Here is a 26399-nt window from a genome sequence, read left to right as displayed (position 1 = left end):
TTGCTCTGTGCTCCTAATTGCTTTTCTAAGTAGTAACGTCTGGTGACCCAGCTGTCTGTCAAGGCTGTGAGAGAAAGGAGACAAATAGGACATGGATGAGCCAACTCCTGCCCTGAATGATCTCTTGTACTTTTTCTTTGTTTTATCCGTCTCCCATGTTCATGCACACACACATACATGCAGAGACACACTTAGAAAAGGACAACATGTGCTGCCCCAGTTCTGCCGACATCATTAGGTGGGTGAGGGAGAGATAGTAACATCCATGCAAAAGACCAACGGTGCATTGATGTTGCAGCTGTAACTAGATGCATTAAAAAATCCACAGAATGGACAGGCAAGTCTGTCTCTCATGCTGAGAATCAGGCACATAGTGTTCCTTGTATGGTAGCTGTCTCCTTTTAAAAAAAAAAAAAAAAAAGCCCAATGTAAGGCAGCAGCTGGGCAGTGAAAGGCCTGTTGATGAGTTTGTCTAAATGCAGCAGTGTGTGCAAACGGCATCTGTAGGCGTGAATGTGACTGTAAGCGTGCGTGTTTAAATGAGACACTGTTTCGCTGGTTTGGGCGATCTGTGGTGAAGCACTGAACCTGAGCTACTGTATTTTGTGTTCATCAGTTCAACAACAAGACGATAAATAGTGTGAACTGATGCAATTTGATGCCCACTTTTTAGCATTCAGGAGTTCGGCTCAGCATGTTTTGGTGCCGCAGCCTAATTTTAAAATGCTATTCATTTTTTATTTCTGCGCGGCTTTAAAATCAAATGGGAAAAAAAATCTAAGAACTTTTTATAGCTCAACCAAACATTAAGGTGGCAGGAGTTACTCCGGACTGTGTTATCCCAACGTACCGGCTTGTCAGACAGGAATTAACAGTAGCGAATTTGCCTGTAATCTCTTAACATGTTCCATTGCATCCTTATTCAAATGCTGGACCGAACTGATGAACGCCACAGTCCAACATAGATTATCAATCTTGTGCAATCTTGTTTACAAAATATGGGAAAGATTCTTCACTGGCAGCCACCTTTAGCGCACGAGCCAAAGACTATTAGGCTAGTTTGTATTCATGTTTGTCATCATGTGTGTATAATTGCAATTATTAGTGTAATTCTTCATGTTCGTGTGATATGGTCGATGAGTACCAAACATTTTCTCTGCTCTCGCTGCCCAGCAGATCAGCCAGAAAAAGCTGAAGAAATTCGAGAAGGAGTATCACACCCTGAGGGAGCAGCAGGAGCAACAGGAGGCCCCCATCGAGAGATATGAGGTACAAAATATTCACCTGTGCACATAAAAAAAAATTCAACGACTTTGCCATGGAATTAACATAAACTTAATATCAACATAATATAACTCCGATTTGGTTCTTCTGACAAGAGCAGGAATCTTTATGATTTTGTCCTTTGTTGTAACAACTAATTTAGTTTTATATAGTTTATAATTTAACTATTTTAGTATCCAAAGTATAACATTTGATCTCATGACTCTGGAACTCTTTGGTGTAGTTAATGGATTGTGTTATATGGATATACTACATGTTACCATTACATAGTCTTAAAACAACCACCATATACTGACAGATTTTCCACTGAACAAAATAAATCTTTTTTTTTTTTCTTTTTTTTTTTTACTGTGGACCTTGACAGTCCTTGTTGGAGAAAGAAAAATCACATGGCACCAAAAAAGCCATTAATTGTACATGCCATAAGTCATCTCAAGGGTAGCGTCTTGGTTGTGTACAGTACAAGATCATCAATAACAGCGACAGAACATCTGCCCGGTTTGCTCTTTAAAAATGCTTCCAACAAACCGTATACCAATACCATTTTCTTTAAAATGTCAAACAAGGTACCTTGAGATGTTTGTATTATTGCTGTTTATGAGGATTTTCACACACTCAACCATTAAGCCACAACTTGATAAAGTCAGTTTGGTTCAGTCAAATTATCAGTTTCATCATTTTAAGACGCTTAAGCGTATTTCAGATTATCACAATTCTGTATTTAAATCCTTTTGAACAATTCCCTGTTATCCTATTTTTAGCGAGCACATCAGAGCATTAGAAATTTATTTTATTATGAAAAACATTTGACTTATTTTCCCAGAATGAAAGTGAGCAGAAAAGAAGAATGTGTGCATTATTTGCAGTAACAGACTTGCTTGTAAGTCCCTATGCAAGACAGTTAGGATGACACCTTGTTACGTTTACCTAAGTAAGAACAAATCGGCACTATTTTTCAAATCTCTTTTTGGAAGTAGGAATGCTCAAGGTTTTATAACATATATACTTTATCCCCTTAACTCTTATGCTTCCATAAGTCCATGCATCTCTGGGAAAAGATTTTAAACAATGTCTGTTTTTTTAATATAGCTGTCTGTTGCTGTTAATGATAGACAAACAGGTTATACCCTGTTAAACATTACAGACAACTCCTGCACTCTCACCTGATCAGTTAACTTTTACACTCACACAGTCTCATTCTGTATATTGTTGTACTGATTGTTCACATTCTCTTCATGATTAACTCATTGTCCCTGCTCTGCTATCTTCCTTCCTCTTCCATGTTCCCTCACTTCTTTCCGTTTCATACGCTCTTCTGTTTTCTTCCCTCTTTTTCTTATTTCATAATTTTGCCTTTGTCTTCATCTCTCTTCCTCTTTTTCCTCCTTCTCGCTCTGTATCCTCCGTCCAGAGGGAGAACCGTCGCTTGCAAGAGGCTAACATGCGTTTGGAGCAGGAGAACGACGACCTGGCACACGAACTAGTCAGCAGCAAGATAGCCCTACGCAAAGACCTCGACAACGTAAGCCAAAGAGAAAGATTATATTTGTCTCATTACGCGTGTTTGTGTACACATGTTCATGAAAATGTGAGTTGTCACTTCTGTAAGCACACTTAACAGAAGCAAGTATGCAGTGTATGTGGCAATAATTGTGCAAGAAGTGAAACAGCATGAGAACCAAAACACATACATGTTGCAAAACCTTTTTACACCAATTCAAAATGTCATTAGAGTGTGTGTGTGTTTGTGTGTAAGGCATCGTTTGACTTTGAAAAGAGAGACAGCTAAGAAGAAAGTAGGGCAAGTGTAACTTTCAACGACCTCATCAACACTGGGTCATTCTGTCCTGTGTGTGTTTGTGTGTCAGGCTGAGGAGAAGGCAGACGCCCTGAATAAAGAGTTGCTGCTGACCAAACAGAAACTGGTGGACTCTGAGGACGAGAAGAGACGACTGGAGGAAGAATCTGCACAGGTTAGAGCCACTTTTCAGCCTGATGTCTATATTTTAGACATTAGCTGAATATATGTTTTTTCTTTTAATCTCACGCGGCACACAGGGTTACAGATGGGAGGAAAGCGTCAGCACTACTGCAACACAAATTCTCCAATGATCAGAATTATTGTGAAAAAGAGGGAGACTAGCAGGAAGTATGCAATATTAATGTGACAGGCGATGACTGAGCAGTCCATCTTATGAGAGAGAGAGCCAAGAGTCTGCAGGTTTTTCCTGGCTCAGAATGGGCCCTTGGGGGGGCGACTATGCACAACAGTAAGCATGAGTCTGCGTTACATTATTTGACAGAAATCTATGCATTTTCCTGTTATTGACCATTTGATAAACACAAATGTATATTATGCTTGAGTAAATGAAACCACAATAAACAAAACTTTTTTTCTTTTTTTTTAATAACTTTATTTATTGACTCAGCAAAACCATACATATGCTTTGTTCTCCAAGATACTAAATAACTCATAAATCCAAAAAGTAATAATTTTATGTGAGGGGAAAGAAAAACAATAAAGGAGAAAGAAAAAAGATTCATAAAATAAGATAAAAGCAAGGGGAAACAGCCAAACAAAACAAACAAAATATGAGTTTTATTATTAATAATAATAATAATAATAATAATAATAATAAGTAAGTAAGTAAATGACTGAAATTTGTTAAAATAATCATGATCATAAAGAAAGGAAATGCATAGTATTATAATAAAACAAGAACTAACAAATTATTAGTTACCTAATTAACAAAACTGGTTAAAAATATATTATTTTATTATAAAGGATTTTCCTTTGGTGCTGGCTAAACCTCTTTGGGGGGCACCAAAAAAAACAACCAAAAATGTTTTTTTTGTATTTTTTGGTGGGAATAAAAACCTGTGGACTCATGGCATGGCAGCATATCTTTTAGTTTCTTACATTGTTCTTTGAGTGTGTCTTCTAACCACTTTGTCATTGAATCTGTCCGTGCCATATTCTCCTTGTCTGTATGGTTATTGTTTGGCCTCTGCCCATGTAATACAAAAAGGTGGAAAAAACATTTTCAGGGCTTCCTCTATCATCTGTGTCAAACCTCCAATGTCAAAACGATGTCAGTCCATCTTTGATGTTGATTTTCTTGAGTTGGATGAAGAATGTCTCTGAGATGAAGGACAGACCTGCTGCCCTCTGCTCCCATGTGTGTTCAATGCTGTCCTCCAAATGTGTCCTGTCTTCTTGAATGTGTAGGTGTAGCAGTGAGTGATTTATGTGCTTGCGTAGAGGTTGCATTGAGGGTGTGACTTTGCCCCGAGCTTCAGGTCTGCCAATACCTTTCTCTGTCTTCATCACATGTCATGGCAGTCTCACGGTCTCTGGGGCCTCTGACTCTGTTCCTGTCCTCGGTCTCTGCCCTCCAACAGCCTTTAACAGTCTGTGTTTGTTTGTTTCCACAGCTGAAGGAGATGTGCCGACGAGAGCTTGACAAGTCTGAATCGGAGATAAAGAAGAATGGCTCCATTATTGGAGAATATAAGCAGGTATGTACCGTATATATCTGAAACTTGTGCTTTAGAATTGAGTACAGAAATAGAGAAGTGAAACCGTGAACTGTGACATACCCAGCCCAGTTTCCTTGAAACGTTTTTGGAACACATTATTGATGATTTTCAGTTTAGATCCAACAGCATAAACCCTTCTACAATCCAATTAACCTCCCACCAGCCCAGGCATAGACAAATCCCCAAGGCTCTTCAACGTGGTGATCAATACACCATCCAATACATAAATACAAATATTTAACTATACCAATGTGCCGGTATATAAGTTTATTAATGTATATCCTCATAAGCTTACATGTGGTATATACATTAAATGTAAAAGTAAGAAATGTAAGAGAGGGAAGATGATGAAAAGTAAATATATTTAAATATGAGGGAGCAAGATATACACAGTAACATAATCACATGGAGCTGTTCCTCCGATGTATCGCACATCCTGGCCCATCTTTGTGTTAACTTCTATTGTGTCCTAAAAAAAAACTACAGCATGTTCTCCAGTGTGACAATACCATCAAAATACTATAATTAATGTTGTTAGAGCATCAAAAACGTTCTAATAATAATAATAATAATCCTTATTTGTAGAGCAAATATAAGAGTAAAAACCAAGCAATACAGGTAAATAAAATGTATTAAAATAGACCCAAATAAAGTAAAACTAAAATCTAATAAGATAGATAGATAGATAGATAGATGAAGAATAAAAGAATAGATAAAATAAAGAATCAATCAAATAATATGACAACAAGTCAGCCAGCCTTTCTGTACGTCCTCAAGCCGGTCCCTCCACAGACTTGGGTCCCTCAGGTAACAAGCTCTAGTTTTACACACCGGTCCATATGGAGCTAAAATGTCTGAAATATAGCCAGGCCATCAAGAGCCTTAAAGGTAATCAATAAAATCTTTAAATCAATCCTCAAACCTACTGTGAGCCAGTGTAAAGACACAAAACAGGTGTTGACAAGTCACCTCTTAGCTCTGGTTAAAAGCTTAACCGCTGACTTCTGTACAGCTGCTGTTGTTTTCCAGCAGCAAGAAGGCGACTGCACACTAATTATTTATGTACGAGAATTTATTAAAATTTGTTGTGTAGATTTAATTTTATGAAAAGCTTTAAAGTCTAAAGCAGATGAGCAGAAAGCTGCTCATTGATCTGGAAGATGCACAGGACATGCAAGTGCATATAGAACAGAGTAAGACAGCACTAGTAGCTTGTGAGTGATGATTAGATACAAACAGCCAGTAATTCTGAAGGTCCACGTATGAATTTGGCTAGACATATATTAAAAATGTAAAGATTTAGTGACATTTAATTGTTGCTCGATTGAAGACTCACTAACCCAAAATGAACATCTCACAATGTTTAACAAGAAAAAATGTGTGAACTCCAGCAAAAGCTGCCAACAGTTGGTGATCTCTGCATAGCTGCAGGTATTAGCTCGAAGTTAATTATTATTTGATTTATATCTCAAAGAAAACATACATGAAATAATGTATATACGGTAGTTTAATATTTTTTCACTGAACATCTGGTATATATATTTGCGTAACTGTGGCTTATAGTTTTAGTTTATTTTGATGTTTCTTTAATGTGTGTTTCGATGCATTTTACGTGACTCGCATCCTGAACTCTGGAGGTTTGATGAGCCTTTGAGCGCCTCTCCTCCACTTATCTTTCCTTATTTGGCTCGTCCTTTCAGATCTAAGCTCCGATCGAGCCATTACCGCGGCAAGACTAGCCATAAATATTTAAAAATATAAGAGCGATCTGTTTTCATTCACTCATCTCGTTTGTGAAGCGGAAACATCTAATTTTACGAAAACGTCCCTAAGCTGAACCCGGAGCCTTTGATGACTGAGCCTGTGAGCATATTCTGAGTTCCTGTCTCTCCAAATTCCTCTTACAGTGATTTTCATCCTTTCAGATCTCATCCTGTCACTTAATGCTTTAATATAAACCTACCCAGATCAAGTACTATTACTATCAGCACAGAGGCATTATGCAACAATACGGCTCTTATCGCTCCCTGCGGAGGTACGCAGAAATAGAAAGAGGACTAATTTAGAAACAGACCTTAACCCCACCTGAGTCTAAAAGTATCGACAGCAGATCTGAAAACTGATGAAGAGCTATCAGTGGACTTGATGGTTGTGTGTCTGTGTGTGTATTATAGGTGAAAAGCAGCCTTCACATTGCAAGCATGCAGCTGAGCAGAGCTAAATGTGAAAATGGAGCTTCGTCAAAAAATAGTTATTTTTGTGACAGCAAAAAAAAGGGGGTGATGGATGGAGAGAGTGATAAAATGAACAGAAGTCTGTGGAGAAGAGAGCAGAGAGGGAGGACAGCAGCATTCAATCCTCTGGGATTGACAAGTTGAATTCCCCAAAATAGCCTGCATTGTTTTCCAACCCAGATAACTCAAATTATTCTTCAAATAGCATTTTGCTATTTCAGTGGCTGTGAATGCCAAGCTTCTTTTTTTGTTGGGATTAGAGCCAAAAAAGCTTTGTGCGCTAATTGCCCCTTCAGCTCACGAGGACAGAGAAAACGTCTGTTAAAGGTGAAGCTAAAAACAGTGTCGAGTGGCGTATTGTAATCCCCCGTTGTAGGAGCGGAGCCGGTGTAGATACACTCAGGCCTCCCGGGTGCTTGCCAGGGACAGCGACATGTGCCAGCGCTTTGTGTCTCTGAGGCCTTGTTAGCATTCTATTTATTTTTATTTCTTACAGTTTCAAAATATTTTTTGACACTGGACACTAACATTATTCGGAGCATATTTTGATTGAGCATTGCATCTTAATTCGCTTCTAGTTCTAAGCTTTATACAAAATGTTATAAGTGGGATAAAGCTATTAAAATAACATGTGCTTACTGCTTACACTATACATGCATTATTGACAAAGAAAGCCAAAATTGCCGCAGGCAGTAAAGTTACAGCAGGGTCCGTGTACCCTCCGTCCAAAGCTGTTTTCAACTTGAAAACATAAACAATGCATTATTTTGTTTTAGTTTTTTGTGTGAATTAAAAAAAAAAAAAAAAAGGGAAATCCACTTGCTTTTCCCGTTTTCGTCTTCAAATCTGAAATTGGGATAGAAATGAAACTAAAACCAGAAAACGACCTGTTTTTCGCTTTTATTGTTATATCTATAGGCTATCTGACCCTACTGCATCGCTACAAAAACATCACTTGCTATGCTATAGACCTAGATGGGATAGATAGATAGACGGAAAAAGCAAGTGGACTTCCGTTTCTTTAATTCACGACAAAAATAAATAATGCATTGTATATTGGTTGAAAGTTGAAAGCAGCTTTGGACGGAGAGTACACGGACCAGAAAAAATACTGAGTGGAAACATTTCAAATAAATAAGACAGAGAAAACATGAAAACAAAAAAATGTCCCATGGGTCCCATAGCCTGAACTATATACAGTATAAATAAGCACAAAATCTATTATTTGACATGCAAATGTAAAAAAACAATATCAAGAAAAACAATAACCCTAAATTCACCTAAAATCAGCAAAATATTCCTTGACAGCTTGCTTGCAGATGGTACAGCGATAAGGACACCTGACCGTAGGCTGACATGTACCCCATCTTACGTGGACTTTAAAATCCCTGCAGAACACACTGTCCTCCTCACCGTGTCCCTCTCAGCCCTTCTACAAATTATAGAAAAAAAATATTTCCATGTGGGGGAGAAAACTGATTGAAGGCTAGCAGCTCAAGTTAAAGCTTCACAAAGTAAAAAAGATGTACAGCCTGCCATGGAGTAGCACTAGTTAGAGTAAAGGAGCATAGGGGGTAGCTGCAAGATCAAGAGGGATATAAGTGATCAGTGGTGATGAAGGGAAGGTAGAAAGATGTGTTCAGTAATTGCAGTTGAGAGTAAATGAAGGAGAGGATGACAGGAGAAAAAAGATAAGACATGGAGGAGAGAGAGATGGATATCTGCTTAGCTAAAGATACACAGATGGATGTATAGATTGATCTCTACAGGAGAAGGATGAAGAGAGATTCGGTGTATGCCACGGGGAATCTGAGCGATATGCTGAGAGCAGGAACAGATAGAGAGATAGATCGTCTGTCTACAGAGAGGTGGGATAACCCGATGTTCCCGTTAGGATGACTCATGTCACATCGATCTCTCTGTTTGTCGGCAAGCTAGAGCACAAGCGTGTGTGTGTGGGTGTGTGTGCGTCTGTCAGCGTGTTTGTAGCTGTGGGTTATAGGTATAGAAAGAGGAGAAAAAGAGATTGGGTGTATTTAAGGACGCACATGCATACTCGTGTGTGCATTCGGTGAGCCCTGCTGGAAAAGCAGGACCTTAAGACACCACTAATGGAATTAAAAGTAAGAGGATGAAGTCTCTGCCACAAAGACTGATTTACAAATAAAGACAAACAAGGGAGAGACAAGGTTGTGCACAGTGGTATGGTCAGGAGAGGCAGACATCAAAATAGCTGTTTTATCTCAGTGGAACAATACACTTCGCTGTTTCAATTTGGTTTCAATTTGTTATGAGGTTACATATTGTGTTTTACGTCTTAGCTGCACTGTAACAAAAAATACTAGAAGCTTTTGGGGTGGAAGGAAATGGTGGGTGATTGAGTTTTTTATTCCCCCAGTTAAAGGCGTTAATTACATAGATTGACTGATATATTCATGTAATAGAATTTTTTATTTTCCAAATTTATTTCATCCTACAACCTTATTTGATCAAATGTTCTAAACTCCCGTCTATATCGATACTGCAGAAAATGAGCATTGAAACTGTTTCAAATATAAATAATAAATTTTATTTATACAGCGCTTTTCATAAAACTCAGACAGTTCACAGTTAAAATGATCATAAATAAAACAGCATTATATATAAAACAACATTAATCACTCATTAAAAGCAGTTCTAAAAAGATGAGTTTTGATTAGTGATTTAGTGGACCGGTTGGTGCAGTCTCTGATGTGTTTGGGGAGAATATTCAGTATTGATATGTATTGATACTTTGTTATTTTTGAAAGCACTACAAACTACTGCATCTGTATTATGTTTTTAAGTCATTTATCTTTAGCTAACCAACACAGTGCAGCTCTAGATACAATAGCTGTCACGCTGAATTGGCTAAGTAGAAATTCAATGGACTTTGGGTGAATTGTCGATCACGTTAATGGCAGTCTGAAAACACAGTAACTGAACACCCTTTCTGAACAACTGCCTCCGTCTCTGGTTCATATAGATCTGCTCTCAGCTGAGTGAACGACTGGAGAAACAACAGACAGCCAACCGAGGAGAACTGGAGAAAATCCGGGTGAGTTTTACACACAAACACAGGCCTCAAAACACTGCTGTGTGCTCTCAAACACAGTGTAGATTAACAGCCTGGACTATGAGTGGAGCATAATTACAGAGCTGTGCTGTTGGCGACAAATGTATGAGTGTATATGTCTTTTACAGTTAAAGTGTGGACTTAATGTCTAAGTATAGTATGTCACAAAAAAGTCATATTTAGGGATGCCACCACCGCATCATTTAGTTTAGTTTAGCAGGTTGTCAGCTGTGTGTCTGCCCGACGTAACGATAGCGAGTATCCGACAAACCGCACGTGTGTAGCGGCGGTGAGTGTGGCATTATAGCTGTGAACGTAGCTGTAGCATTGTGTGTACAGTTCATTTGTCGGTGAATAAATGCTACAGCTCCTCAGCTCAAGCAACCAGAGCCGACTTCCTGTATCTTGCAACGCCGGCTCTGACTCTCTTGAGGCGGGCTGTTAAGGTGGACCAGCTTTTCTTCTTTTAGTGACAAGACGCTCCTCTGAGTTTTGTTCAGCTTTTAATGAACTATTAATATTTCTTTTAACCGTTTAAGTGATAGCGTTAATTGGTTAATTATTAACATCCCTAGTCATAGTATAAAAGTTATCCTATAGTATATAAAATAAGGAGGACCACAAGAGCCATGATAATAGCTAATGAAAAATAAAATAAGAAATATTGTTTAAAAATTGATTTATTAATATATGAATAAATGGACTAAATTACAATTAAATTAAGTAATTCATTATTTGGCATTTTAATGGGCAATTAAAAAGAAACATTATAAAAGAATATAAAAATGAAATATTAATCCATTAAATGACTGATTCTTTTATAATATTTTTGTAAATCCCCTTTTAATTTGAACTATTTATTGATGGATTAATATTTCATTTGTAAATTCTTTTTATAATTCTTCTTTTAATTGCCCATTAAAATGTCAAATAATTAATTACTTTATAATTTAGTCAATTTATTCATAGATTAATCAATCAATTTGAAAACAAATGAATGCTTATTTTTATTTCTACAAGTAGTTATTAATCAATCAAATGCTTTATTACTATTTACATGACTCTTGTGGTCCTCCATTAAAAATGATCATGTATTATGCCATAAAAGTCATAAAAATGTCATAATATAGTATGCCATAAAAAGAGTCGCATTATAGTGTTTCATAAAAATGTAATTAAAAATGCTGTAGTATAGTATGTCAGAAAAAAACAAATATATTTTACAGAGCTTTATTTACCGTACATAACTTCTAAATTTGTATTTCATGCCTCACAAGTTCTCTACAATCATTGTAGAGTTGATGCATGGTTGATTCGCTACACTCTATAACAATATTAGATTCAGCTGCTCCCTCCATGTAGAACGTCAGAGCCTTAAATGCACAGAACAGTTTTGATCTCTTACTTCCTGAGTTTGTAGGTTTTGTTGGTAACTATGTTGCCATCTCATTGTCCTGCCTGGTAGTGTAATCAAAGCTTTCGGGGAAGAATGAGGAGTTAGGCCAATGAGCCAGGGCCGAGCATCTCACTTCCAGCACTCGCACACTTGGCTGGCGAACTGTTTGTTTAGACTGTAGCAGGGAGAAATGCCATTTTGGCAGAGAGCTCCGTCAGGGCTGCCCAAGGACTCACAAAAAGGACAGACAAAAGGTTTATTGCACCAAGGACAAGTCCTGTAAAGGATGTAGCCTGGCATCTCTCTCTGTGTGTAGAGGAAAGTCTATCATCTTGTTTGTCATTTTTTGTTCTGTTAGCAATCGCATTCATAACTCAAGTAGGGGAACAGTGATGCGCAGTGAATAATATATAATTGTAAGTTACAACAGTGTTAATTAGAAATGCTTAAATAATACACTGACATACTTATTCACTAAAACTCTTTAAAGTGACAACGGAAACAATTTCAGCTCGGGCGCTTCATTAATGCTCTCATCCACTTCTGCAGTGATGAGCCTGCAAACATGTATAATTACTATTCAGCTTTAAAATCAGTTGACAGTTTAATGCAAATGAAATGTAATAGTGTTATGAAATATTAATTTTGAGGGAATATCTCAACAAAACTCATCATCTGGCAAAAATAATGTCCCATTCCCACAGTGATAGGTACTTAAATGAGTTAACACTAGAAAATGACAAGTAAAAATACCTTAATGGGGTGTTGTCCTCTACTAGCAGTCAGTGTGGCTCTGTTCGCAGTGATTTTCTGTTGCTGCTTGCACAAATGCTCCGTGCCCAATAATAGCTCATCACATACAAGGGAACCCAAATAGAGCTCTTTGACAAAAGGGCAGGGTCGAGCGCAGCCCCGACTGAAGATGGAGAGAATGGTTGGCTTGTATAGCAACTACACTAATGAGCTGCCATGCTTCAGTAACTAAGCAGAGCACTGTCTCTCTCTCCTCAAATTATAAAAATATCTCAACTGCAAAAAGATAAACGGGGCCCCTCACAGAATTGCGGGGCTGCAGATAATTGCATTTAGTTTAGACACACAAATAGAATAGTATGCCGTAAAGTATGTTGATTATATTTTGTCATTATCATCATATTGTCAAAATCATAGTATAGTATAATAAAAAACACCTCATAATATACAGTAAAAAAAATCATAGAAAAGTATATCACAAAAAGTCATAGGCGAGAATGTCTTACTTTTTTATGACGTTTGTTATCGTATGCTATAACATTTTATACATTATTTTTGTGACATTTTTATGACATACTATGACTTAATTTGTTTTACTTTTTTCATTAAACTTTTTCGACATACTGTATGACTTGTTTTTTTCCACATACTGTATTATACCATCACTTTCTGTCACATTAAATTATGCTATAAAACATTCATCAATTACTGGCCTATATTTTCTTAATTTAGAATTTGTCTTTAACATTTTTCATTTACCCCCGACATCATTCTGCTTTTTTCTGTCTGTATTTACTCAACTCAAGTTTTAAATGTATTCAAGCGACCAGTGTAAAGATCTCAGTTATTACCTTGTTTTAACTCTTAATTTATCGCTCTCTCTTTTATCCTTCTTTAGTCCAAAGTGGAAGGCTGTGAGAAGTGCAGCAGTCTTTTCAACAAAGAAGGCCGTGTGCGGGTCGTGACCAGAGCATCTGCTGGGGGGCCTGAGGAGACAGATGAGGAGAAGGAGGATTTGAAGAACCAGCTGAGAGAGATGGAGCTGGAACTAGCCCAGACCAAACTGCAGCTGGTTGAGGCTGAGTGCAAAATCCAGGTACTAACACACAGTTTTGGCCCAAATCAAAACACGATTGACACATGAAAGTCGTTCATAAATAATTATTGAGTTGTAATATAACTTGAGTCATACTAGTTCTGCTCCCATCACGACCAATCTAGCTAATGTTGAAGCCATTCAACAGACAGACCTTAAGTCACACAGAGTCTGCTATACTGGCCTTTGTTGCAGTGGCACACTCAACACTACTTGTTTCGACCACTGTTCTGTGACAGTCATAGTGATAGTTCTTTGTTCCTCTTTAATCAGGACCTGGAGCACCACCTGGGTCTGGCCCTAAACGAAGTGCAGGCCGCCAAGAAGACCTGGTTCAACCGAACGCTCAGCTCCATCAAGACAGTCACTGGGACCCAGGGCAAGGAGACCACCTAACCTGATAACCCCCATCATCCAGTTTTACCCAGACCACGTCTGGAGCTCAGTGCAACTCACCACGCTGAAACCTCTGGACGCCTAACTTAACCCACCGGGCCATAACTTTAACTTGAACATTGACCGTTAAATCCCAGGATGACCATTACTACATACCGTGTTACTTGTTCGTCTTATCAAGAATGTCCTTTTTGTTCCCACTGCTCCTGATCTAATCACCCCCATCCATTTATTCTTCTTCTCCTCCACCCCGAATGACTACAGCCAAATGTGCTGATGAGAAGGGGTTGAAAAACATGCGATGAAGTGCAGCGCTACCACTTTCCCCAGAGACACAATGTGCTTCCACCGGTCACAGAAAGTGTAAAAAAGAAATGCTTCATTTATTTCTGTCTTTGTACTGCTGATATTAAAGAACCGCAGAAGGAAGGTAGGACATCTGAACTGTTACTGTCCCGACGGGATAGAGAAGAAAAACACTCCGTCCTTCCTTACTGTCCTGCGTGCTCCCCTCTAAACTACTGGCACAAAGCAACCAGTCCCTGTAAAATCTTTGTTTTAGGTACGAGAGCTAATAGAGACGCCTTTTCAAAACTGAGCTTTTTCTAATTTACGTTGAACAACATCTTTCTTTTTCTATGTATGTTCATGAATGTGCTTATGTAATGAGCATATGTGTGTGTGTGTGTAAGCACGCATGTTTTTTTGTTTTGTGTTGACTATGAGGTGTGTGTGTTCATGTGTGTGAGACTGAAAAAATGTGTTTGAATGCTTAAATAATTGACTGAAATAATGTTGGTGTGTGTATAAGAGAGAGTGAGACGGCGTGTTGAAGTCCAAGGGAAAGAAAAAAGCACTAAGGTTATGAGTGTGTGCATGTAAGGGGGAAAAAAAAAGTTTTCCCTTGTCTAGTTTCCTTTAATGTTCAAATGTGTATATGAATGATGCTAAAGAAGTTTGCTGACAAAGCCTTGATATGAAGGTCGATAAAGATGATGCTAACGGATATGAATATATAAAAACTTTCCTCACATCAAAATTCAAACTTAAAACATGGTTGAGGTTTGTTTGGTTTGGCTGTCCCAGCACAAAGAAACTAAAAAAAGCTCCAAACCATGCAAACCTCTGCATGTATTATACAGTAAAGTGTATAAATGTTAGAACACTGTTAAAACCCCAGAGTGGTGCAATGCTCGTTACAAACTATAATCATCGCTTAGGAGAAGTGTAAAGTCAAAATGGAAAGCACACACACACAACGTTGTAATCCCTGCTGCACTTGAACACACCTTTTAAACCCCCGTCCCTACTCTGGCGCCAGCTGCTCTATGATCTTTGACCTCTGACCTTGACTGGTAAGGTCATGTTTGATACTTTGCTGAGCAGGCTGGGCAGGCCTTGTGTTTATTTTTAACACTTGAGTCAGACCTTTTGAGTCTCTTTACACACAAACACTGAAGTACACTGTTCAACTTATATACAAATGGGTACAGAACAAACACTCAGTGGCCACTTCATTAGGGACACCTGCTTATTAAAGGTCATCTATGTGAGAAACATGCAGACAAGGTCAAGACGTTTGGTCATTTTATAGCAAAAACAATAAAAGGGCAGAATTGGCATTAAAAAGGTGTTTTTTTTCTTAGCATCAGGCGCATCTCTTCCTTGCCGCGTGAAAGCGCTCATCACCTCAAGATAGATTCAGTAACATGACAGAAACTTGTGTTTACTCCGGCTGCCTGCACTCGGCTCAGTAGGAGCACCTTCGGGATGAGGTGGAACAAGATAACCACAACACAAGCGTCTCACAGCTTCCAGCAATCTGCAGGAATTGATCGACTTTATCGAACCAGCGTGGAGCTAAATCCCTGTGAAATATTTTTAACACCTTGATGAATTCATGCCTCAAATAATTCAATTTGTTCAGGAGGCAAAAGCAGAAGTGGCCCAGTACTGAGAGGGTTGACATATTGAAGTGGCCACCGAGTGTTAAAAAAAGTCACATAAACAAAGACACTTGTCAAATACCAGAAGTGAAACTCTGCACCTTAAGTGTCTATCAGTATCACAGGAGTTAGACTGTCAGTCGCAGGACTTCAGAGGGATTTCATCAGAGGTCAAAGCAGGGGTCAAACTGACATGCACTCTAAATCAGTCCAGAGGGGATGGGGGGGTTCAAAAGTGCTTGTGTGTGTTTTCATATTTAGCTGACTAGAAAGGGGGGTCAACAACCAATTTCTCTTCATACTTTACTGATCAGATTAGACTGAAGAAAAAACAAATTCAGAGAAAGCTCTATTTCTTTAGCCAGCCTAAAATGAGCAGTTACTGTATGTTGCATCAAACTTGAAAGTGGAATCTGATTGGCTGAAATCTACTGGTGATGTCAGAGGAAAGGTCCTGATGAAGTTGAAAGAAACAAAGGGCCGTTCCTCTAAAGGCACTGGGTTGTATATAACAAACATTAAAATGTTTATGATTTTCTACTCTGTTACTATAACTAATGTTGCCTACTTGTACCTACCAACCTGCTGCCGTGCTACAGTTTAATCCACAACGATGTTTTATGGTTTCATGTTTATTTTGCTCCAAGCTTCTCAAGTCAGACTGCTGTTTGGTTAATTAAATGCCAAAACGTAGCTTTATCATCCAACAACAAAAAACATTATCAACGTGTGGAAATTGTAATAGTGTAGGATGCATTGTGTATACTTCATGAATTTCAATATAAAGATATCAACACAAAAATATGTCTGCCTGTCTTTCTTTTGCATTTTCAAAGGAAGAAAAATCAAACCCTCTGACCGGTCAGCTCAACAGACTGTTGTTAAAGTAGATGATGGATGAAAATGAAATTGAGATGGAAGGGTGAAGCTGAGTCATAGTAAAGTATGTCGAAAAAAAGTCATAGTATAGTATGTTGAATAAAACATAGTATAGTATGTCCACAAAAAAAGTCATAGTATGGTATGTTGAAAAAAACATCATAGTGTAGTATGAAAAAAAAGTTATACTATAGTATGTTGAAAAAAAGTCGTAGTATAGTATGTTGAAAAAAAGTCATAGTATAGTATGTTGAAAAAAAGTCATAGTATAGTCTGTCAAAAAAAAGTCAGTATAGTATATATATAAAAAAAAAGTCATATTATAAAGTGTCGAAAAAAAAAGTCATACTTTAGTATGTTGAAAAAAACGTTATAGTATAGTATGTCGGAAGAACAAGTCATAGTTTAGTATTTCAAAAAAAGTCATACTATAGAGTGTCGAAAAAAAGTCACTATAGTATGTTGAGAAAAAAAGTCATAGTATAGTATGTCAAATGTCCGTCATTTTGACAGACTGTACAAGGCCTTGGAACACGGCTGTGGCTATTCGGGTCACAGAGCAGTGCAGATCCAGCTGTGCAGAAAGAGAGCATGCTGCGGGACTTCCTTCCAGTGAAGCAAGTGCTTGCAGGATCAGGAAATCCCACATTCAGAGTCTGGTAATTCCAGTCTCTAGTGTGGCAGCAGAGCGCTGGTTCAGCCTTAAGAACAAAATGAAAACGGCCATGAGAATTTGATTGTCCGAGGAAAAGACTATGGGATATCTGCTTCATGTGTGTTGACGTGAAAAGTGTTGGTGTCGTGTCTCCATTCATCTTTTCTCTTCATGCCCTTATAAATGCATAAGCTATACGTTTTTGTCTGTGGGCTATGTTAATTATCGGAAAAATAAAAATACACACACAACGGGCCGGGTGCCACCCAAACGGGCCAACATTTTCACTGCGGTCAAAAACTTTTTGCTGAATATGGATAAGTACCTCATACAACCCCACCTCAAAACATCTGAACTCTCCCTTTAATGCCAGCTTTCCGTACTTCAATCCTCTGCTACGGACAAATTTTGGTTGCACCAAAAAGTATTGCGGTTCAATACTCAGCTTCAGTAACACTTTAAACTTTGATACACCAGCAGGTTCAGCAGAAAGAGGGTACACAGATTATACTTAAAGAGGATATGAAAGTGCTCTTTGAGGACACGTAGAGAGGTAACGTGGGAGAGAGGACGTAAGTGGATGCGAGGCATTCATTTAGAAATAGTGCGATTGTGACCTAAACTGAATAAACCACCTGGTGCTGTGACATTTAAACTGCATCAGTCTCTTTGGTTTATATCGATCTGCTCTCAGCTGAAAGTACAAAACAGTAAATCAGCCCTCAGAAATCCATCGTTTGAATATGGAATATTGCTGAGTGCGGTGAGATACGAATTAAAAGCAAGATCTTTCTTCAAGTTGAGTGCGTACAGTAGAGCAGGATTCAAATTGACTAAATATACAATACTTTTCTATCTTTTGGTGCTATATAATCTTTCAGCATCCAGCTGAATTAATATGCCTCTTTGTCAAAAATGTGACAATCTTCACCTCAAGTAGCTGTTTGAAATTAAAGCCAATGTCTGTACTATTCTGACCCTGCTTTCCCACATCAACACCTTTTCTCCTTCACTTTTAACATGAGCACTGACTATTGCTTTAGAGGCTCTTCACCCATCTCAAGACGTCACCGGAAGTCTTAAAAAGGTTATTTATTTATTGGTTTTGCATCTTTATCTGTTGGTTCTAAATCTATAAAGCCAAACGTGTCGTTTCCTCTCCGTTCCCTCACTAACATTTCGGATATGAAAAGGAGAAAGAGATAAATAGAGGCCCCTGCTGTTATTATAATGAGACTTCTCTAACTCACCTCTTGGGAACACTTCTCTGGACATCTGAGAGAGTTTTGAACATGGAAATAAACCCCGTTTTCTTCTAGCTAATTATGTCTTGTGAAAACCGCCTCTGTCTGTCAGCTACTTGAATGAGCAGTTTCCCTCGAGCTGGATGGAAATCTCCTCGTAGCTTTTACTTACTGTTGGCGGCGGCTCTATCTCTCATCATCCCCCTCCGAGAACATCCCTCATAACATATGGCTGCATTGTTATCTGTGTCAGGGATGAGCTATTTCCTGCCGTGGCCTCAGTGTGTAAAATGTACAGTGTGCACTGATTGTGCTGGAGGTCTTACATATATCATCTGGAAGGTAACTTAGTGCAGGCCCGTAAAATCATCACCTTTAGTTATGACGGCCGTTGGGATCTTGGCTCTGCGTCTGCTACTGAGTCTGCAGATTGCAAAGCAGCAGGAAACGATGAGCTGGAAACCCGGTACCTGCAGCGGCTGGAGGTAACAAACGTCAGCATTATGTAATCAGCTTGAAATGCCCTCCCCTCCTCTTTTCTGTCCTGCGTTACAGAGCTATAAATACAACCGGCGACGCAGCAACAGAGTAAAATGCAAAGGTGGAATGCTGACGGGACGGGTGTCTTCGGTTGCTGCTCGGCTCAGTCGTCGATGATTTGCGAGTCGGGGATGAAACTCGGTGTGTGTAGTATGTGAGTGCGTGTTAGATGGGCAGTGTGGAGCTATTTGGACCCTAGATCCTCCCAACAACCTTCTGAACTCTCTGTCACCTAATCCTCTGGCTGCAGATGCAAACGCACTGATCTCACACTGCTTCAGTTACCAGCAACTTTGACAAGTTTAACATCAGCTGTGAAAAGTAACAAAGTTGGTACACTTTTAAGGTACGTTTTAAAAAGGATAAGTTTACAAATGTTCAGTTACGTCTTAAAATAATATTGCCCATATGTATATAAAAACGTTTTTGTCCCTACTTTCCATACCAAAGAGATCCCTTCCTAATGCAATTCTAATGAAAGAGATGGTGGACAAAATCCAGTCGTTTTTCGTAAAAATTACTTCTTAAGCCAAATATGAGAGTTCAACAAATCATCTTCCAAAAATTCCCTCTTTGTGTTTCCCAAACAGTTTCCTTGCTGAGTTGTGGTTAAGGATAGTAATTGAACCAGTATGGAAAGTATCCCTACTTTCCATACTGGTTCAATAACAATTTCACTATTTGTCACATGACTGGGACAGAACAGGAAAAAAAAAATCAACGGGAGAATGCAAGAGAGACGAATCATGACAACAATAGGTCAGCAGAGATGCATCGATCACCAGTCTCAGATGTAGCCAATTCTGTGTCAGTCAAATTCTGTCAACATCATTCTTTCTCCGGTGGCTCGCAGCTAACAGTGCAAACAACGGCAACAGTGCTGACAGAGCTAACAGTGCTAACCTTGACAGTGGGGCACACACATATAGGGACTCACAGTCGACAGTGAGGAAGCAGACAAGAAAAAAGGGGAGAGAGGGCCATGACGAACGTCACTGGCTGGAATCGAACCAGGGATGCTGCAGTTATGTGGCGAGCACTGTAGCCATGTGGTCACCGAGGCGCTACAATGTGACCATTCTTCACTACCAGTGGTTTTACTTTCTACACCAGGACTGCAACTAATTCTAATTTTTCATTATTGATTAATCTACTAATTATTTTCTCAATTACTCGAAAAATCGTTTGGTCTCAATTTCCGAGTACGGTTGTTGCAATAACCGCAATATTGACAAGCCAACCACAGGGGATGGCAAGCAACCGCCACAACCACTCTGTTCACATTTTAGTTTTTTTTAATTCTTTGAAATGGGAGCGCCACATTTTTACACTTTGCTACAAACGGCAGCAGAGTGACAAGGCGCTGAGCATCTATGTATGGTGTTTTTTTCTGGTCATCGAGAGTTGAAAAATCTAGGTAAAACTCCCCAATGACCAACCGTCACATCCTACATGTAGGCTACAAGTGCTGAACAACTACAGGAGATATTAATACACATAGATCGGCGGGTCCGTCCTCTCTCCCTACATGCTTCAGTCTTCCCTTCATCAAGAGCAAGTTTTCCACTTTGCCGACATTTTGATATTCCGTATCATAGCAGCCAGACGCAACCAAAGCGCAGCTGAAAAAAACACTGCTGTGTTTTGCATTTAACAATAATCAAGTATTTAATTAGTTTTAAAACTGTCATCTTTTATCATTTAAAAAGCAACAATATACCTAATAATAGCCTTACAATAAAGCTTATTTATACAGCACTAAAATCAGGATAAATAAAGTAATTTGCAAAAAAAGAAATTGCAATAATACCGCATATCGCTGTTGAGCCAATCATTATCACTGCAGGGGAAATTCCTTCACTGCCACAGCCCTAGTACCGAGAGCCCAAGTTGATTTTCAAACGTCATTTTTTTTTTGTCTGACCAATAGCCAAAAACCCAATAACTGAGTTTACTTTCATAGAAGATTAAGAAAATCAGGAAATATTCACATTTGAGCAGCTGAAAGTATAACATTTTTGCCATTTATGCTTAAAAATAAAAAAATAAAAAAATAAAAATCACTTAAACATCAATGATTAATTGATTACCTAGATTGTTAAATATTAATTTTATGTTGAACAACTAATCGATTAACCGACTAAGCGCTTCAGCTGTATTTGATATTACCCACGACTATATTTAAATGAGAAGCAGGTCCTAACTAGATTTGAAATATATTCAGTGAAATGTTGAAACAACGTTTTCATTCTACCTAAACAACCTATAAACAACCTACAAATCATCAAATCAGTGCTTACTAGATATATTTATTTAGTACTATTATTTACAGATATATCAGACTCTTACTTTTTAACATTGTGGTTCAGGTGTCGACACTTTTCTAGTAAATAAAAGTTCCACCACTGTTTCATGTACATACACAGAACAGAGTATGTTTTCACACGGACACACTTACCTTTCCTGTTCCCTTCTGGAGGACTGTGGGTGAATATTTGGAAGCTTGAAGCGGCCCTTGAAGGTGAAATCCTGAGCGCTGAATCGTGTTAGTCTCGTCGCGGTTATCTCATTTGTTCAGGAGAAGAGTGTGAACAAAGCGGAGCCTCCACCTGTTCAGAAAAGATATTTTGGCTGAGTAAAAGATTCACACTTCTCTGCTGTGTCCAATTACATTGCTATCATTTCCCTCTCAATGGACAATTAAGCCTGAGGGTATTCTCAGGGAAAGAAACACTATTTTCTTAATCCTTGACATCCAATTACAATATAGTCAAGCTTCTCAAGTTAGTTGTGAAGTGTTGAGAAAAATAACAAAATGCTCCTCTCTAAAACATTCGTAGGTCTTTTTACACTTAAACTTAACCCAGAAACTCTTTATCATATCTTTGTTGTTTGTCCCTCATGCTTTAATCGTGGACAGAACACATATTTTAGCACTGATAATAGACGTAATGTTAACAGTTTCACGTTCCCATTATTCCACCTGACTGCCTTGGTTTAATATCAATTTACTCCCACTCAAGTTCATTTGAATCAGTGCTGTTATTCTCCAGCTAACAGTGTTTACAGGTTTGAGGTCACACAAACATGTCAAATGCAGATGGGAGCAGACAATGTAAGCAGAGTTGATAAATAATCTGGGTTCAAATAAGTGTTACAGAAGCCAGAGTTTGTACGGTAAAAAAGACTTCAAACTGTACAGCTCGCCTGGTAAAACAATAATGAGTGTGGATTTAAATTTGTTGTGGTAAAGACAAGAAGGTAGGGCTGGTTGGCAACCATGTCAAACTGCACAGAGTGTGGAGGAGCAAGATTTTTTTAACTTTTTTTTTATACTTTATTTTTTCGAGGTTGTTTTCATATATGCAATTTAGAGTTTGTAATTACAATAGTTCATTAACCAATTTTTTAAGTAGTTGAGCTTAAAGACGAACTCATTAAGTACACTAGAGAAAACAACTTCAACATTCAAAATTGAAATAAAATTAAGAAAATAAATAATAATAATAATAATAAAAAGAAGGAATATAATTAAAAAAACACACAAAAAAACCAATCATAATACAAAAATAAGAGAGTAATAATAATAAATTAAATAAAAAAATAAGTTAATGTGTGAAGGAGCAAAGACTTAGGCATTTGATCTACCCAAAATTAATTTCATGATTAATTGGGACCACACTGGTTCTTCCATTCATTGCAATTGGGGTTCTTAAAGGGGCCATGTGGAGTTTTCATGTAAACAAAGTCATTCAGTGGTTCTGACCAAAACAACAAAACAAAAATGATATAATGTTTATTGTTTCTGTCTGTTTAAAGTGGGACAAATTAACTAGCTATTAAACCCCAAAACCCATGCACTTACTTCTGCACAAATAAAGAAATTAACGTCATTGTCCAGCATCATTGAATATGTTGTTGGAGATTTGCAGACATTTCTTTAATAATATTCAATAACAATCTTATGTTTCACTTGTTACTGGTGTTACTTGTATGTTTTTTTTTGTGTGGTTACACTATAGTCTAGTTATGTTATGTTTACATTTGTTCTGTCTGTTTAAATTGGAACTACCAGTGCAAATTAGCTAGCCATTTAACCCCAAATCCCATGCACGTACAGCCTACTTTTGCACAAATAAAGAAACTAACCCCAGAACCAATGCACGTTTAGCCTTACTTCTGCACAAATAAAGAAACTAATAAACAATATCTACCGGGAAACAAGCAAAATAACTTCACTGTCCAGCATCATTGAATATGTTGTTGGATTTGCACACATTTCTTTCATCATTTTTAATAAAAGTCTGATGTTTCACTTGTTACTGTTGTTACTTTTATGTTTTTTTTGTGGTTACACTATAGTGTACTTATGTAATGTTTACATCTGTTCTGTCTATTTAATTAAATTGGGACTACCTGTGCAAATTGGTTATTTAACCCTTAAACCCATGCACGTTTAGCTTTACTTCAGCACAAATAAAGACATTAATAAACAATACCTACCTGCAGCGAAAAAAGCAAATAACTTCACTGTCCAGTATCTTTGAATGTGTTGTTGGATTTGCACACATTTCTTTAATAATATTTAATAATAGTCTGATGTTTCACTTGTTACTTTAATGTTTTTTTTGTGGTTACACTATGGTGTAGTTATGTAATATTTACATCTGTTCTGTCTGATTAAATTGGAACTACAGGTGCAAATTAGCTAAAGTAGCTATTTAACCCCAGAACCCCCCATGCACGTTTAGCCTTACTTCTGCACAAATAAAGAAATTAATAAACAATACCTACCTATCTAAAAAAAAAGCTAATAACTTCACGGTCCTGCATCATTCTCATATTAAACATTTACCCCATCGAAAAACCTGTTTTAATATCATAAACATCACATTTAATATCATAACCACTCACATAACCACTCACCTCACTGGCTCTCTATAGTTTGTAGCTCGCTCTCTTGCAGCTAACAGCGTCTGTTTCACGTTGAAAAGTACCAAAATGTAAACTAACGTTATCACTAACACTTCTCTGCTGCTGTCCGTCCGTTTATTCACTTTTACTCCGAGCACATATTCGCGAAAAAATACGCAAACATTATCATACAGCTTTAGTTACCTGGTAGAGCAGCTAGCTGCTGATTACAGGTGATAGCACACAGGTGCGTTCTGCGTACAGGTTACGTTGTTAAATTGTCATGTAACGTCACTGTGTGAATATACGTAACATAGAAAAACAGTGTGCGTGTGCTCAAACCATATATAGCTGTAGACTTGTATTCATATTGTTTTACTTTGTTTTATCTGTAAACAGGCCCTGGCGTGAAGGCTGACGTCATATCAATCTGATTTGTGAGCACAATCACAGCTTCCGGTTACAAAATAACTTGAAATACAAAACGGATCATCCTGAGAAGTTGTCAGCAGTCCAACATCAGTTATTACACTAGAGCAGGTCAGCAACCTTTAGTATCAAAAGAGCCTTTTTAGACAATAAATAAATAAAAAATCTGTCTGGAGCCGCAAAACATTTGATCATTGTGATGAAGGTAACACAGTTTATAGTATTAGTATATAGTATATAGGGCCAAAGAGTTAAATGTACTACAGAGTATTGGGGCCACATTGACGGGAAAAACATCAGAGATTTCGAGAATAAAGTTATAATATTACAAGGAAAAAGTCGTAATATTAACTTTACGAGAATAAAGTCGTAATATTAAGAGAATAAAGTCAGAACTTTACGAGAAAAAAAGTTGTAATATTACAAGAATAAAGTCATAACATTACGAGAAAAAAATAAACTAGCACGTAAAATTACTACTTTATAATATTATGACTTTATTCTCAAAATTTCAGATTTATTTGTTTTTCCTCAATGTGGCCCTAATACTACATCGTACCTACCATAGACCTACAACAATGATAAATAAAAATGAAAATGTAAACAAAAAAACAGTTATTCATTTCCATTTTTAAAAATCCACAGAGAGCCACTGGAGAGGAGCTAAAGAGCCGCATGTGGCTCCGGAGCCGCAGGTTGCTGACCCCTGATCTAGTGTATGAACTTGGACTATGCGTAATATGCCCCTGGTATAAAGTTTCTAAGTGGTTTTCCAGATTAGTGTTCAGCCTGCCTACATAACTGGTATCACTCCTTTTTTTAGAGGGGTAAAAACAGAGTCCTCAACCCCTAGACAGGGGATGTTAGGGGGTAGATAAATAGTCAACAGTATAATGTCAAATAGAAGTGGTGTACATCATCTGAAAGCTGGGAACCTGAAGATAAATTTGAGATGCAGTATCTTCACTCTAGCTCAGCCCGCAACAATCTCAGAAAGACAGAATAGCTGCCGGGCCCGCCGCCATTTTACTCTAAATGGTTGTTTTGTTGTATTCATCATGTTGATGGGTGTTGGCATGTAAACGTAGCATTACAGTTAAGATTTTTGACACTTCTATCCACATTGCCCTCATTTTTGTCACTTTCAACGGAAAAGAATATACTATAAAAAGACAATAGATGGAGTAAAAAAAGTGAACTGCCACATTTGACACAATCCACTGGCACTGATATCTACTGAGCAGGGTTTAATCTGTCAGGATAACTGTCATCGGCAAGTTTCATCTTCATCTTCTCCGTCTCATTTGCTTTCTTTCCGACAAAAAGCACTTTTATTCCAGTTGTTCTTTTTTTTATGAAAACACACACACATGCACACACACACTCTTTTCTCTGCAGGATGATTGGCAGTCGTGGCTGTGTGCTGGTGGCGTTGACTGCTGGAGATGTCACCGGATACTTGGACTCAGCCGTCAGCAGTGCCGCTCTAAATGTGACTGACAGCTCATGTGTGCTGAAACTCTTCTTAAACAAACTTGCCAATTATCGCTCATAACCTTGAGTCCGCGATTATAGATTGACACGAGTATTATCACTATTCGGTGTCAGAATGTAGCACTAACAATGTGGGCACAGGAGGAACTATAATAAAAATTGCCAATTTGCCAGTGTGTGCAGACTCTGTGGTTTACAAAATCAGCTCAGTCATTTGCTGGGGGCCCAAATCTGAACGGTTTTATTATTTTTACAAAGTAAATGTCATTTTAATGATTGTTTCTTATGATTTCTACTTTCTTTTTAGCGATGTTCTGTCTCTCTGTGTTCTCTTCAAAACATGACATGTACCCTTTGTTTTAAATGCTTCAAGAAATGGATTCAAATGAAGAAAGATGTCTCTCTCTCTCTGCTAACAGTAAATAGTATGTGCTGTTATTTCCTCCAACTTGTTTACACGGTGCTGATTAGAGATGCAACGATTAATTGATCATATAATATAATG

General features: G+C 37.9%; 1 protein-coding gene and 1 long non-coding RNA gene across 5 annotated transcripts in view; one reads left to right on the top strand and one right to left on the bottom strand.

The window, feature by feature from the left end:
* Nucleotides 1-15422, top strand: part of rabgap1 (RAB GTPase activating protein 1) — an 84393-nt gene extending 68971 nt beyond the window's left edge. For 2 of the 4 annotated variants that reach the window (XM_074617230.1, XM_074617228.1), the window contains 7 exons: nucleotides 1177-1269; nucleotides 2696-2806; nucleotides 3153-3257; nucleotides 4720-4803; nucleotides 10063-10134; nucleotides 13200-13397; nucleotides 13671-15422. In XM_074617230.1, the coding sequence (XP_074473331.1) occupies nucleotides 1177-1269; nucleotides 2696-2806; nucleotides 3153-3257; nucleotides 4720-4803; nucleotides 10063-10134; nucleotides 13200-13397; nucleotides 13671-13793 (786 nt within the window). In that variant the 3' untranslated portion in view covers nucleotides 13794-15422. Of the gene's footprint in view, nucleotides 1-1173; nucleotides 1270-2695; nucleotides 2807-3152; nucleotides 3258-4719; nucleotides 4804-10062; nucleotides 10135-13199; nucleotides 13398-13670 lie in introns of all 4 variants that reach the window. The other 2 variants (XM_074617229.1, XM_074617227.1) reach the window with 1 other exon arrangement.
* LOC141757068 (uncharacterized) lies at nucleotides 4670-24403 on the bottom strand. The gene is made up of 3 exons (XR_012591580.1): nucleotides 23984-24403; nucleotides 21504-21666; nucleotides 4670-4753 (listed from the first exon to the last, which is right to left on the bottom strand). It is a non-coding gene; the product is annotated as an uncharacterized LOC141757068 (long non-coding RNA).
* Between the last annotated feature and the right edge of the window lie 1996 nt (nucleotides 24404-26399).

Source organism: Sebastes fasciatus, chromosome 19 (assembly GCF_043250625.1).
Source record: "Sebastes fasciatus isolate fSebFas1 chromosome 19, fSebFas1.pri, whole genome shotgun sequence".
NCBI lineage: Eukaryota > Metazoa > Chordata > Actinopteri > Perciformes > Sebastidae > Sebastes > Sebastes fasciatus.
This window is presented reverse-complemented; position numbering and strand designations above follow the sequence as displayed.